The following is a 13,148-nucleotide window of genomic DNA, read 5'->3' on the forward strand; positions in this document are numbered from 1 at the left end:
CTTCAGGGGAAAGTCTGTTTTCTTCTTCTCTGGTTTAGTCCGCTGACTGTGGCAGAGCAACGTCCACATTTAAAACCTTCATAGAAGAAGAAAAATCCTTCACTGGATGATCGACTGTGAAACTGAAACTCTGGATTTTCACCTTAAAGTCTGACATTGAAATACAACGAGAAATCTTTTCCACAACATCAGACTGCAACAAATAAATGTTCAGTATGTGCTTGTTCACACTGGTCTGGAGTCATGTGATGATGTTGGACTGAAATATTCAAACAGATCACATCACATCAAATGTTGTAGATGTAGTTTGGATCATCTGATGGACTTTTCTTCCACATTCAGTCGGACATGTTTGTCTTCTTCTGAAACTTGAGGATCTTCAGAGGAATCTGGGATCAGTTTGTTGGACAACATGAGTTTGTATCGATGGAGCCGCTGGTGGAGCTGCAGAGTTTAAGAGCTGAAGTCACTCCGTCTTTATTGAAGCAGCAGCATGTTATCATTCATATTAATGAGAGCTCTTCTTCACTACTTCTGTTTCACTGTTTCAACCTGCAGCTGTTTGGAGTTTCCATTTTCTGAACTTGTACATTGTGAACCTTCTTCAGCTCTGAACACACCATGAAACACTGAATGAGTCTAAACTCACAGCTTTTATTCTTTATTCAGATTGATGTTCTGCAGTTTGTCAAAGATCAGCTGTGATTCTCTGGCTTCAGCTCTGAAGTCCAACCCATCCCATCTGAAACATCTGGACCTGAGTGACAACAACCTGCAGGATTCAGCAGTGAAACAGCTGTGTGGTTTTCTGGAGAGTCCACACTGTAGTCTGGAGACTCTGAAGTAAGTTCACTGTCTGTTACTGTTGTAGATCTTCTCTGTTTAATCAGCAGCTGCAGCTCCTTCATGTACAAACAGAACTTCCATCCTTAAAGATGTAAATTTCCTTTTGTTCCTATTTTCAGTGTTCTTGTCCTAAATTCAGAGTGTTTGTTGCAGAAAGTGTAGAAAATGTCCTCTGATGGTTGTTAAAGTAAATGAATGTTTGTCATTTGTTCTAAAGAGTCTCAGCTGTAAACCGAAGATCCTCTGAACTCTGATCTGTTGAAACTCAACGTTTACTTCCTGAAGGAGACATTTGTCTTTGGTTTCTGCTCATTTCAATGTGACTTCACAGATAAAGTCTGATCACTGATATTGATCCTTCACAACACACTCAGATGAAAGAACATCATCAGCTGCAGCTGTTTAAAGTATCAGTAGAGTAGTGATGGTGTAATGAGACCTGACGGAGGTGAGCAGCATGTTATTGATCTGTGTTGACATGAAGAGGTGGATGAATGTTGTGCTGACATTTGGATGATGTCAGTAGAAGGCTGACATGATGAAGATCCTCAATAACAGAAGGACAAAGTCATTCAAACTGAACACATCTGATGGATCACATGATTTTATCTCCATCTTTTATCCTTTATTCAGATTGGAGAGATGCAGTTTGTCAGAGATCAGCTGTGATTCTCTGGTCTCAGCTCTGAAGTCCAACCCCTCCCATCTGAAACATCTGGATCTGAGTAACAACAACCTGCATGATTCAGCAGTGAAGCAGCTGTGTGGTTTTCTGGAGAGTCCACACTGTAGTCTGGAGACTCTGAAGTAAGTTCACTGTCTGTTACTGTTGTAGATCTTCTCTGTTTAATCAGCAGCTGCAGCTCCTTCATGTCTCATGTTGATGACTACAGACTCTGAGGTCAGTAGAGGGTTGGAGTCGCTCCATGCTGCTTTCAGTGATGTCAGTGTTTCTCATAAATATACTAGACTTGGGCGGCCCGTCCATGTAAATTTACAGCCGCCCAGATATATTTGAATGTATTTATTAATGTGTCCGAGAGGACGCCGCGAGATGTGTGTCGGCAGCGAGCGGAGGGGGACAGCTGTCGGTCCGCTGCAGCCGACACTCAGACACAGAGTCCCGCCTGCTCTACAGGCAGCGGAGCAGAGAAGAAACGGACTAAAGTGCCGTCACTCTTCACTGCAGTCCATGTTCACCATCGTTTGCGTTTAAAGGTTGAAAACACCAGCGATCGGTCGAGACATCCAGGAAGTCCGTCACATACAGGCGGAGAGATGAAAGTTTCCCACAAGCTGGACGTTCATGTGTCGCTGCTGCAGGATGAAATCAGCCTGCAGCTCCACACAGTCAACTAAAGTCTACCAACATGGGTTAACTATTAAACTAACCACTAACCAGCTGATAGTTATGACTGACTTCATGAATTCAGCCTGAAATGGTCAGAGCGTCATCTGAGCTGTCGGTCAGAAACTCTCAGTTTCAGTTTCATATCACTCAGAGCGGGCGGATCAATCATTAGTGATGAGGGGGCTGCAGGAAAACTACTGACCAGTAAAAATACTATCAAAGAAAACCTTCTGTTGAAAATAATGCTGCTGCAGTTTGCTACTCAAGACGGTTCATTTATATATATGTAACCCCCGTGCAGCTGTTGCTTTAGAGACAGTGCAGAATAGACAGAAAAGAGGGGAATTATCAAATCTAATCCAGGTTCAATGAGGAGACTGGTTAATCCATCACTCGTCTGACTGCTGCACAGACAAGAAATATCCACCCTGAATTACACTTACAACAAAAGGTTTAATTAGAACACAATATAATAACAATACTACAACAAATTGACAATTCCACACATCAAAAAGTGTCCAAGCAGGAAATATGAAAATCAAAAACCTCTGAGATCTCAGGAATAAATGAAATTAAAAAAATGGTATGAAAGAAAGAGTTGAGTTCTCGAATGTCCTACCCTCCCGCCTCGTGCACAAACAATGTCCATTGAAATGGACTCCAGGTGAACTGTGATGTCCAGCTGAGATGAAGATTCTCTCAGGTGAAGGTAGACGGTAAGATGGATGAAGATGGGGTGAGTGGTGGCAGGCAGGACGGTGGATGGACGGTACCTCTGGTTCCAACGAAGAAGATATTTTAAAAAAAAACAGCCTCTGCACATGTGCAGGACAATAGTTCATTACTAATTCAATTTACTCAACTGGGCCTGCAACCTGCATGGCTGTAAACATCAAACACAATATAACAACTAATTAGTGAACATACATAACTCAACGCATTCAATTACAATCATTACATCTTCAGGAATGTTTTTTGTTTCCCCTTCAGATTTATCCTGACTGGTTTTTGTAAAATACACAACTTACTTCTAAATATCGTCGAGCATTCCTGCTAACGAAGCTAGCATGCAACAGTAAAAAAGCATTGAACTTCAATAAACTCACCAGGATATCAAATGTTCAAAGTTCTAAGGATCTGTTGGTGAAACTGCAGCTCTTCAATGGCTCGTCGTTCAACATTCAATTTAAAGTTGTTCACTTTTCTTTAGCGGAATCTGATTCATCTTTTCCTGCTCACAACTCCTACCATACCGAAGCACAGACGACGGGAAAACAAACATCCTCTATTGAGACATGGATGATCACTTCTATCCATCTCTGTGCACGGAGTAACAAAGATGATATATTCAGGAAAACATTGACTCTCCTCGGACTTTTCTGTGTACAGAGGAAAACGGCTACGTGACAACCTGTCGACCTTACTTAAGGGGACAATAACATCGTTCCTAAACATAATAATTAAGATCCCAGATTAAATTATTCTGGTTACATAAGACTCCATGTTTTAGTTGTGCTGAGATGAACATGATGTGAAAGTTGTGGTGAAACTAAACTGCAGACATCAGCTGATATTCTACTGATCCACACTGAGGATCTTCAGGGGAAAGTCTGTTTTCTTCTTCTCTGGTTTAGTCCGCTGACTGTGGCAGAGCAACGTCCACATTTAAAACCTTCATAGAAGAAGAAAAATCCTTCACTGGATGATCGACTGTGAAACTGAAACTCTGGATTTTCACCTTAAAGTCTGACATTGAAATAAAACTAGAAATCTTTTCCACAACATCAGACTGCAACAAATAAATGTTCAGTATGTGCTTGTTCACACTGGTCTGGAGTCATGTGATGATGTTGGACTGAAATATTCAAACAGATCACATCACATCAAATGTTGTAGATGTAGTTTGGATCATCTGATGGACTTTTCTTCCACATTCAGTCGGACATGTTTGTTTTCTTCTAAAACTTGAGGATCTTCAGAGGAATCTGGGATCAGTTTGTTGGACAACATGAGTTTGTATCGATGGAGCCGCTGGTGGAGCTGCAGAGTTTAAGAGCTGAAGTCACTCCGTCTTTATTGAAGCAGCAGCATGTTGTCATTCATATTAATGAGAGCTCTTCTTCACTGCTTCTGTTTCACTGTTTCAACCTGCAGCTGTTTGGAGTTTCCATTTTCTAAACTTGTACATTGTGAACCTTCTTCAGCTCTGAACACACCATGAAACACTGAATGAGTCTAAACTCACAGCTTTTATTCTTTATTCAGATTGTGGAGCTGCAGTTTGTCAGAGATCAGCTGTGATTCTCTGGTCTCAGCTCTGAAGTCCAACCCCTCCCATCTGAAACATCTGGACCTGAGTAAAAACAAGCTGCAGGATTCAAGAGCGAAGCAGCTGTGTGGTTTTCTGGAGAGTCCACACTGTAGTCTGGAGACTCTGAAGTAAGTTCACTGTCTGTTACTGTTGTAGATCTTCTCTGTTTAATCAGTAGCTGCAGCTCCTTCATGTCTCATGTTGATGACTACAGACTCTGAGGTCAGTAGAGGGTTGGAGTCGCTCCATGCTGCTTTCAGTGATGTCAGTGTTTCTCATAAATATACTAGACTTGGGCGGCCCGTCCATGTAAATTTACAGCCGCTCAGATATATTTGAATGTATTTATTAATGTGTCCGAGAGGACGCCGCGAGATGTGTGTCGGCAGCGAGCGGAGGGGGACAGCTGTCGGTCCGCTGCAGCCGACACTCAGACACAGAGTCCCGCCTGCTCTACAGGCAGCGGAGCAGAGAAGAAACGGACTAAAGTGCCGTCACTCTTCACTGCAGTCCATGTTCACCATCGTTTGCGTGTAAAGGTTGAAAACACCAGCGATCGGTCGAGACATCCAGGAAGTCCGTCACATACAGGCGGAGAGATGAAAGTTTCCCACAAGCTGGACGTTCATGTGTCGCTGCTGCAGGATGAAATCAGCCTGCAGCTACACACAGTCAACTAAAGTCTACCAACATGGGTTAACTATTAAACTAACCACTAACCAGCTGATAGTTATCGCTGAGTTCATGAATTCAGACTGAAATGGTCAGAGCGTCATCTGAGCTGTCGGTCAGAAACTCTCAGTTTCAGTTTCATATCACTCAGAGCGGGCGGATCAATCATTAGTGATGAGGGGGCTGCAGGAAAACTACTGACCAGTAAAAATACTATCAAAGAAAACCTTCTGTTGAAAATAATGCTGCTGCAGTTTGCTACTCAAGACGGTTCATTTATATATATGTAACCCCTGTGCAGCTGTTGCTTTAGAGACAGTGCAGAATAGACAGAAAAGAGGGGAATTATCAAATCTAATCCAGGTTCAATGAGGAGACTGGTTAATCGATCACTCGTCTGACTGCTGCACAGACAAGAAATATCCACCCTGAATTACACTTACAACAAAAGGTTTAATTAGAACACAATATAATAACAATACTACAACAAATTGACAATTCCACACATCAAAAAATGTCCAAGCAGGAAATATGAAAATCAAAAACCTCTGAGTTCTCTCGAATAAATTAAATTGAAATAAAGATATAAAACAAAGAGTTGAGTTCTCAAATGTCCTACCCCCACCCCCCCCCCACCCTCATGCACAAACAATGTCCAGTGAAATGGACTCCAGGTGAACTGTGATGTCCAGCTGAGATGAAGATTCTCAGGTGAAGGTAGACGGTAAGATGGATGAAGATGGGGTGAGTGGTGGCAGGCAGGACGGTGGATGGACGGTACCTCTGGTTCCAACGAAGAAGATATTAAAAATAAAAACAGCCTCTGCACATGTGCAGGACAATAGTTCATTACTAATTCAATTTACTCAACTGGGCCTGCAACCCGCATGGCTGTAAACATCACACACAATATAACAACTAATTAGTGAACATACAGAACTCAAGGCATTCAATTACAATCATTACATCTTCAGGAATGTTTTTTGTTTCCCCTTCAGATTTATCCTGACTGGTTTTTGTAAAATACACAACTTACTTCTAAATATCGTCGAGCATTCCTGCTAACGAAGCTAGCATGCAACAGTAAAAAAGCATTGAACTTCAATAAACTCACCAGGATATCAAATGTTCAAAGTTCTAAGGATCTGTTGGTGAAACTGCAGCTCTTCAATGGCTCGTCGTTCAACATTCAATTTAAAGTTGTTCACTTTTCTTTAGTGGAATCTGATTCATCTTTTCCTGCTCACAACTCCTACCATACCGAAGCACAGACGACGGAAAAACAAACATCCTCTATTGAGACATGGATGATCACTTCTATCCATCTCTGTGCACGGAGTAACAAAGATGATATATTCAGGAAAACATTGACTCTCCTCGGACTTTTCTGTGTACAGAGGAAAACGGCTACGTGACAACCTGTCGACCTTACTTAAGGGGACAATAACATCGTTCCTAAACATAATAATTAAGATCCCAGATTAAATTATTCTGGTTACATAAGACTCCATGTTTTAGTTGTGCTGAGATGAACATGATGTGAAAGTTGTGGTGAAACTAAACTGCAGACATCAGCTGATATTCTACTGATCCACACTGAGGATCTTCAGGGGAAAGTCTGTTTTCTTCTTCTCTGGTTTAGTCCGCTGACTGTGGCAGAGCAACGTCCACATTTAAAACCTTCATAGAAGAAGAAAAATCCTTCACTGGATGATCGACTGTGAAACTGAAACTCTGGATTTTCACCTTAAAGTCTGACATTGAAATAAAACTAGAAATCTTTTCCACAACATCAGACTGCAACAAATAAATGTTCAGTATGTGCTTGTTCACACTGGTCTGGAGTCATGTGATGATGTTGGACTGAAATATTCAAACAGATCACATCACATCAAATGTGGTAGATGTAGTTTGGATCATCTGATGGACTTTTCTTCCACATTCAGTCGGACATGTTTGTTTTCTTCTGAAACTTGAGGATCTTCAGAGGAATCTGGGATCAGTTTGTTGGACAACATGAGTTTGTATCGATGGAGCCGCTGGTGGAGCTGCAGAGTTTAAGAGCTGAAGTCACTCCGTCTTTATTGAAGCAGCAGCATGTTGTCATTCATATTAATGAGAGCTCTTCTTCACTGCTTCTGTTTCACTGTTTCAACCTGCAGCTGTTTTGAGTTTCCAGTTTCTAAACTTGTACATTGTGAACCTTCTTCAGCTCTGAACACACCATGAAACACTGAATGAGTCTAAACTCACATCTTTTATTCTTCATTCAGATTGAGGAGCTGCAGGTTGTCAAAGATCAGCTGTGATTCTCTGGTCTCAGCTCTGAAGTCCAACCCCTCCCATCTGAAACATCTGGACCTGAGTAAAAACAAGCTGCAGGATTCAGGAGCGAAGCAGCTGTGTGGTTTTCTGGAGAGTCCACACTGTAGTCTGGAGACTCTGAAGTAAGTTCACTGTCTGTTACTGTTGTAGATCTTCTCTGTTTAATCAGCAGCTGCAGCTCCTTCATGTCTCATGTTGATGACTACAGACTCTGAGGTCAGTAGAGGGTTGGAGTCGCTCCATGCTGCTTTCAGTGATGTCAGTGTTTCTCATAAATATACTAGACTTGGGCGGCCCGTCCAGGTAATTTACAGCCGCTCAGATATATTTGAATGTATTTATTAATATGTCCGAGAGGACGCCGCGAGATGTGTGTCGGCAGCGAGCGGAGGGGGACAGCTGTCGGTCCGCTGCAGCCGACACTCAGACACAGAGTCCCGCCTGCTCTACAGGCAGCGGAGCAGAGAAGAAACGGACTAAAGTGCCGTCACTCTTCACTGCAGTCCATGTTCACCATCGTTTGCGTGTAAAGGTTGAAAACACCAGCGATCGGTCGAGACATCCAGGAAGTCCGTCACATACAGGCGGAGAGATGAAAGTTTCCCACAAGCTGGACGTTCATGTGTCGCTGCTGCAGGATGAAATCAGCCTGCAGCTACACACAGTCAACTAAAGTCTACCAACATGGGTTAACTATTAAACTAACCACTAACCAGCTGATAGTTATCGCTGAGTTCATGAATTCAGCCTGAAATGGTCAGAGCGTCATCTGAGCTGTCGGTCAGAAACTCTCAGTTTCAGTTTCATATCACTCAGAGCGGGCGGATCAATCATTAGTGATGAGGGGGCTGCAGGAAAACTACTGACCAGTAAAAATACTATCAAAGAAAACCTTCTGTTGAAAATAATGCTGCTGCAGTTTGATACTCAAGACGGTTCATTTCTATATATGTAACCCCCGTGCAGCTGTTGCTTTAGAGACAGTGCAGAATAGACAGAAAAGAGGGGAATTATCAAATCTAATCCAGGTTCAATGAGGAGACTGGTTAATCGATCACTCGTCTGACTGCTGCACAGACAAGAAATATCCACCATGAATTACACTTACAACAAAAGGTTTAATTAGAACACAATATAATAACAATACTACAACAAATTGACAATTCCACACATCAAAAAATGTCCAAGCAGGAAATATGAAAATCAAAAACCTCTGAGATCTCAGGAATAAATGAAATTGAAAAAAAAGTATAAAAGAAAGAGTTGAGTTCTCAAATGTCCTACCCCCCCCCCCCCCCCCCCCAAACAATGTCCAGTGAAATGGACTCCAGGTGAACTGTGATGTCCAGCTGAGATGAAGATTCTCTCAGGTGAAGGTAGACGGTAAGATGGATGAAGATGGGGTGAGTGGTGGCAGGCAGGACGGTGGATGGACGGTACCTCTGGTTCCAACGAAGAAGATATTAAAAAAAAAAAACAGCCTCTGCACATGTGCAGGACAATAGTTCATTACTAATTCAATTTACTCAACTGGGCCTGCAACCCGCATGGCTGTAAACATCACACACAATATAACAACTAATTAGTGAACATACAGAACTCAAGGCATTCAATTACAATCATTACATCTTCAGGAATGTTTTTTGTTTCCCCTTCAGATTTATCCTGACTGGTTTTTGTAAAATACACAACTTACTTCTAAATATCGTCGAGCATTCCTGCTAACGAAGCTAGCATGCAACAGTAAAAAAGCATTGAACTTCAATAAACTCACCAGGATATCAAATGTTCAAAGTTCGAAGGATCTGTTGGTGAAACTGCAGCTCTTCAATGGCTCGTCGTTCAACATTCAATTTAAAGTTGTTCACTTTTCTTTAGCGGAATCTGATTCATCTTTTCCTGCTCACAACTCCTACCATACCGAAGCACAGACGACGGAAAAACAAACATCCTTTGTTGAGACATGGATGATCACTTCTATCCATCTCTGTGCACGGAGTAACAAAGATGATATATTCAGGAAAACATTGACTCTCCTCGGACTTTTCTGTGTACAGAGGAAAACGGCTACGTGACAACCTGTCGACCTTACTTAAGGGGACAATAACATCGTTCCTAAACATAATAATTAAGATCCCAGATTAAATTACTCTGGTTACATAAGACTCCATGTTTTAGTTGTGCTGAGATGAACATGATGTGAAAGTTGTGGTGAAACTAAACTGCAGACATCAGCTGATATTCTACTGATCCACACTGAGGATCTTCAGGGGAAAGTCTGTTTTCTTCTTCTCTGGTTTAGTCCGCTGACTGTGGCAGAGCAACGTCCACATTTAAAACCTTCATAGAAGAAGAAAAATCCTTCACTGGATGATCGACTGTGAAACTGAAACTCTGGATTTTCACCTTAAAGTCTGACATTGAAATAAAACTAGAAATCTTTTCCACAACATCAGACTGCAACAAATAAATGTTCAGTATGTGCTTGTTCACACTGGTCTGGAGTCATGTGATGATGTTGGACTGAAATATTCAAACAGATCACATCACATCAAATGTTGTAGATGTAGTTTGGATCATCTGATGGACTTTTCTTCCACATTCAGTCGGACATGTTTGTTTTCTTCTGAAACTTGAGGATCTTCAGAGGAATCTGGGATCAGTTTGTTGGACAACATGAGTTTGTATCGATGGAGCCGCTGGTGGAGCTGCAGAGTTTAAGAGCTGAAGTCACTCCGTCTTTATTGAAGCAGCAGCATGTTGTCATTCATATTAATGAGAGCTCTTCTTCACTGCTTCTGTTTCACTGTTTCAACCTGCAGCTGTTTGGAGTTTCCATTTTCTAAACTTGTACATTGTGAACCTTCTTCAGCTCTGAACACACCATGAAACACTGAATGAGTCTAAACTCACAGCTTTTATTCTTTATTCAGATTGATGTTCTGCAGTTTGTCAGAGATCAGCTGTGATTCTCTGGTCTCAGCTCTGAAGTCCAACCCCTCCCATCTGAAACATCTGGACCTGAGTTACAACAAGCTGCTGGATTCAGGAGTGAAGCAGCTGTGTGGTTTTCTGGAGAGTCCACACTGTAGTCTGGAGACTCTGAAGTAAGTTCACTGTCTGTTACTGTTGTAGATCTTCTCTGTTTAATCAGCAGCTGCAGCTCCTTCATGTACAAACAGAACTTCCATCCTTAAAGCTGTAAATTTCCTTTTGTTCCTATTTTCAGTGTTCTTGTCTTAAATTCAGAGTGTTTGTTGCAGAAAGTGTAGAAAATGTCCTCTGATGGTTGTTAAAGTAAATGAATGTTTGTCATTTGTTCTAAAGAGTCTCAGCTGTAAACAGAAGATCCTCTGAACTCTGATCTGTTGAAACTCAACGTTTACTTCCTGAAGGAGACATTTGTCTTTGGTTTCTGCTCATTTCAATGTGACTTCACAGATAAAGTCTGATCTCTGATATTGATCCTTCACAACACACTCAGATGAAAAAACATCATCAGCTGCAGCTGTTTAAAGTGTCAGTAGAGTAGTGATGGTGTAATGAGACCTGACGGAGGTGAGCAGCATGTTATTGATCTGTGTTGACATGAAGAGGTGGATGAATGTTGTGCTGACATTTGGATGATGTCAGTAGAAGGCTGACATGATGAAGATCCTCAATAACAGAAGGACAAAGTCATTCAAACTGAACACATCTGATGGATCACATGATTTTATCTCCATCTTTTATTCTTTATTCAGATTGAGGAGCTGCAGTTTGTCAGAGATCAGCTGTGATTCTCTGGTCTCAGCTCTGAACAACCCCTCCCATCTGAAACATCTGGACCTGAGTATCAACAACCTGCAGGATTCAGCAGTGAAGCAGCTGTGTGGTTTTCTGGAGAGTCCACACTGTAGTCTGGAGACTCTGAAGTAAGTTCACTGTCTGTTACTGTTGTAGATCTTGTCTGTTTAATCAGCAGCTGCAGCTCCTTCATGTCTCATGTTGATGACTACAGACTCTGAGGTCAGTAGAGGGTTGGAGTCGCTCCATGCTGCTTTCAGTGATGTCAGTGTTTCTCATAAATATACTAGACTTGGGCGGCCCGTCCATGTAAATTTACAGCCGCCCAGATATATTTGAATGTATTTATGAATGTGTCCGAGAGGACGCCGCGAGATGTGTGTCGGCAGCGAGCGGAGGGGGACAGCTGTCGGTCCGCTGCAGCCGACACTCAGACACAGAGTCCCGCCTGCTCTACAGGCAGCGGAGCAGAGAAGAAACGGACTAAAGTGCCGTCACTCTTCACTGCAGTCCATGTTCACCATCGTTTGCGTGTAAAGGTTGAAAACACCAGCGATCGGTCGAGACATCCAGGAAGTCCGTCACATACAGGCGGAGAGATGAAAGTTTCCCACAAGCTGGACGTTCATGTGTCGCTGCTGCAGGATGAAATCAGCCTGCAGCTACACACAGTCAACTAAAGTCTACCAACATGGGTTAACTATTAAACTAACCACTAACCAGCTGATAGTTATCGCTGACTTCATGAATTCAGCCTGAAATGGTCAGAGCGTCATCTGAGCTGTCGGTCAGAAACTCTCAGTTTCAGTTTCATATCACTCAGAGCGGGCGGATCAATCATTAGTGATGAGGGGGCTGCAGGAAAACTACTGACCAGTAAAAATACTATCAAAGAAAACCTTCTGTTGAAAATAATGCTGCTGCAGTTTGCTACTCAAGACGGTTCATTTATATACAGAACATGACGTGATGTTATTTCTCTTCAAAAACCCAGAAGAACCAATGAGAGTTTCATTACAGTATTGAATCAACAGGCAGCATCTTTAACATCTGAACAACATCCATCCCCCAAGAAATTTAAACCATTTCAGACAAAAAAGTCATCAGAAATACTTCAATCTAGTCTCATCTTTATGTTTTGTATTTATTTCATCTTTTGTACTAAATTATGGAGAGTCGTATCAATAAGAGTATAAATAGTCTGCAGCCTGCACATCACAGAACCAGCATTACATTAGTAACCAAGTGGTGTTTCTGAACGGGACCGAAGTCTCCGAACTGGACTGAAGTCCTGCTGCTCTTTATTCTGCTGCATCACTGACTGACAGCTGATGGAGGGAGTCTCTGCAGACACTCAGGTATCACCTCTGTTCTCTCTGCTTCTCTCTACAGATGGAAGCCATATTACTAAGCAGGACGGTGTGCTGAGAAGATCAGCTGAGTCCTGATGACCAGAGGTTGAAGCAGCAGCAGCTGGTTTACAGAGACTCTGACTGGGAGGAGGAGGAGGAGGAGGAGAAGATGAGAAGAAGAGGAGGAGGAGGAGTTGAAATCCAGCATCTGCACATGCAGCAGCTTGGACAATTTTTAAGAAAGTATTAATACTGAAAGATATATTCAGGTTTTGGAGCAACATATGCTGCCATCCAGACAACGTCTCCTTCAGGGAACGTCTTTGTTTAATTCAACAAAAACATGTCCAAACACATTCTGCACGTATTCTAACAGCACGGCTCCGTAGTAGAAGAGTCCGGTGATAAACTGGCCTCCTGCAGTCCAGACCTGTCAATCATTGAAAACATCTGGAGCAACGTGACGTAAAAAATACGACAAACCCTGAACTGTTGAGCAGCTGAA

The 13,148-nt window shown here is 42.2% G+C and overlaps 2 protein-coding genes across 4 annotated transcripts in view; one reads left to right on the top strand and one right to left on the bottom strand.

Moving 5' to 3' along the window:
- Positions 1-13,148, bottom strand: part of LOC138215522 (protein NLRC3-like) — a 132,172-nt gene that overhangs the window by 60,063 nt on the left and 58,961 nt on the right. The gene's annotated exons all lie outside the window — the stretch shown is intronic.
- LOC138215521 (protein NLRC3-like) overlaps positions 1-13,148 on the top strand; it is a 116,573-nt gene that overhangs the window by 9,051 nt on the left and 94,374 nt on the right. Inside the window, exons 7-12 of one of the 3 annotated variants that reach the window (XM_069177726.1) lie at positions 670-843; positions 1,480-1,653; positions 4,463-4,636; positions 7,454-7,627; positions 10,439-10,612; positions 11,249-11,419. The exons of 1 other annotated variant lie outside the window; for it this stretch is intronic. In XM_069177726.1, coding sequence (XP_069033827.1) covers positions 670-843; positions 1,480-1,653; positions 4,463-4,636; positions 7,454-7,627; positions 10,439-10,612; positions 11,249-11,419 — 1,041 coding nt within the window. Of the gene's footprint in view, positions 1-669; positions 844-1,479; positions 1,654-4,462; positions 4,637-7,453; positions 7,628-10,438; positions 10,613-11,248; positions 11,420-13,148 lie in introns of those variants that run through there. One more of the 3 variants, XM_069177728.1, reaches the window with a different exon arrangement.

The sequence above is a fragment of the Embiotoca jacksoni genome, unplaced genomic scaffold (assembly GCF_022577435.1).
Source record: "Embiotoca jacksoni isolate LCO1_2020_lvr unplaced genomic scaffold, fEmbJac1.0.p SCAF_77, whole genome shotgun sequence".
In the NCBI taxonomy this organism is placed as follows: domain Eukaryota; kingdom Metazoa; phylum Chordata; class Actinopteri; family Embiotocidae; genus Embiotoca; species Embiotoca jacksoni.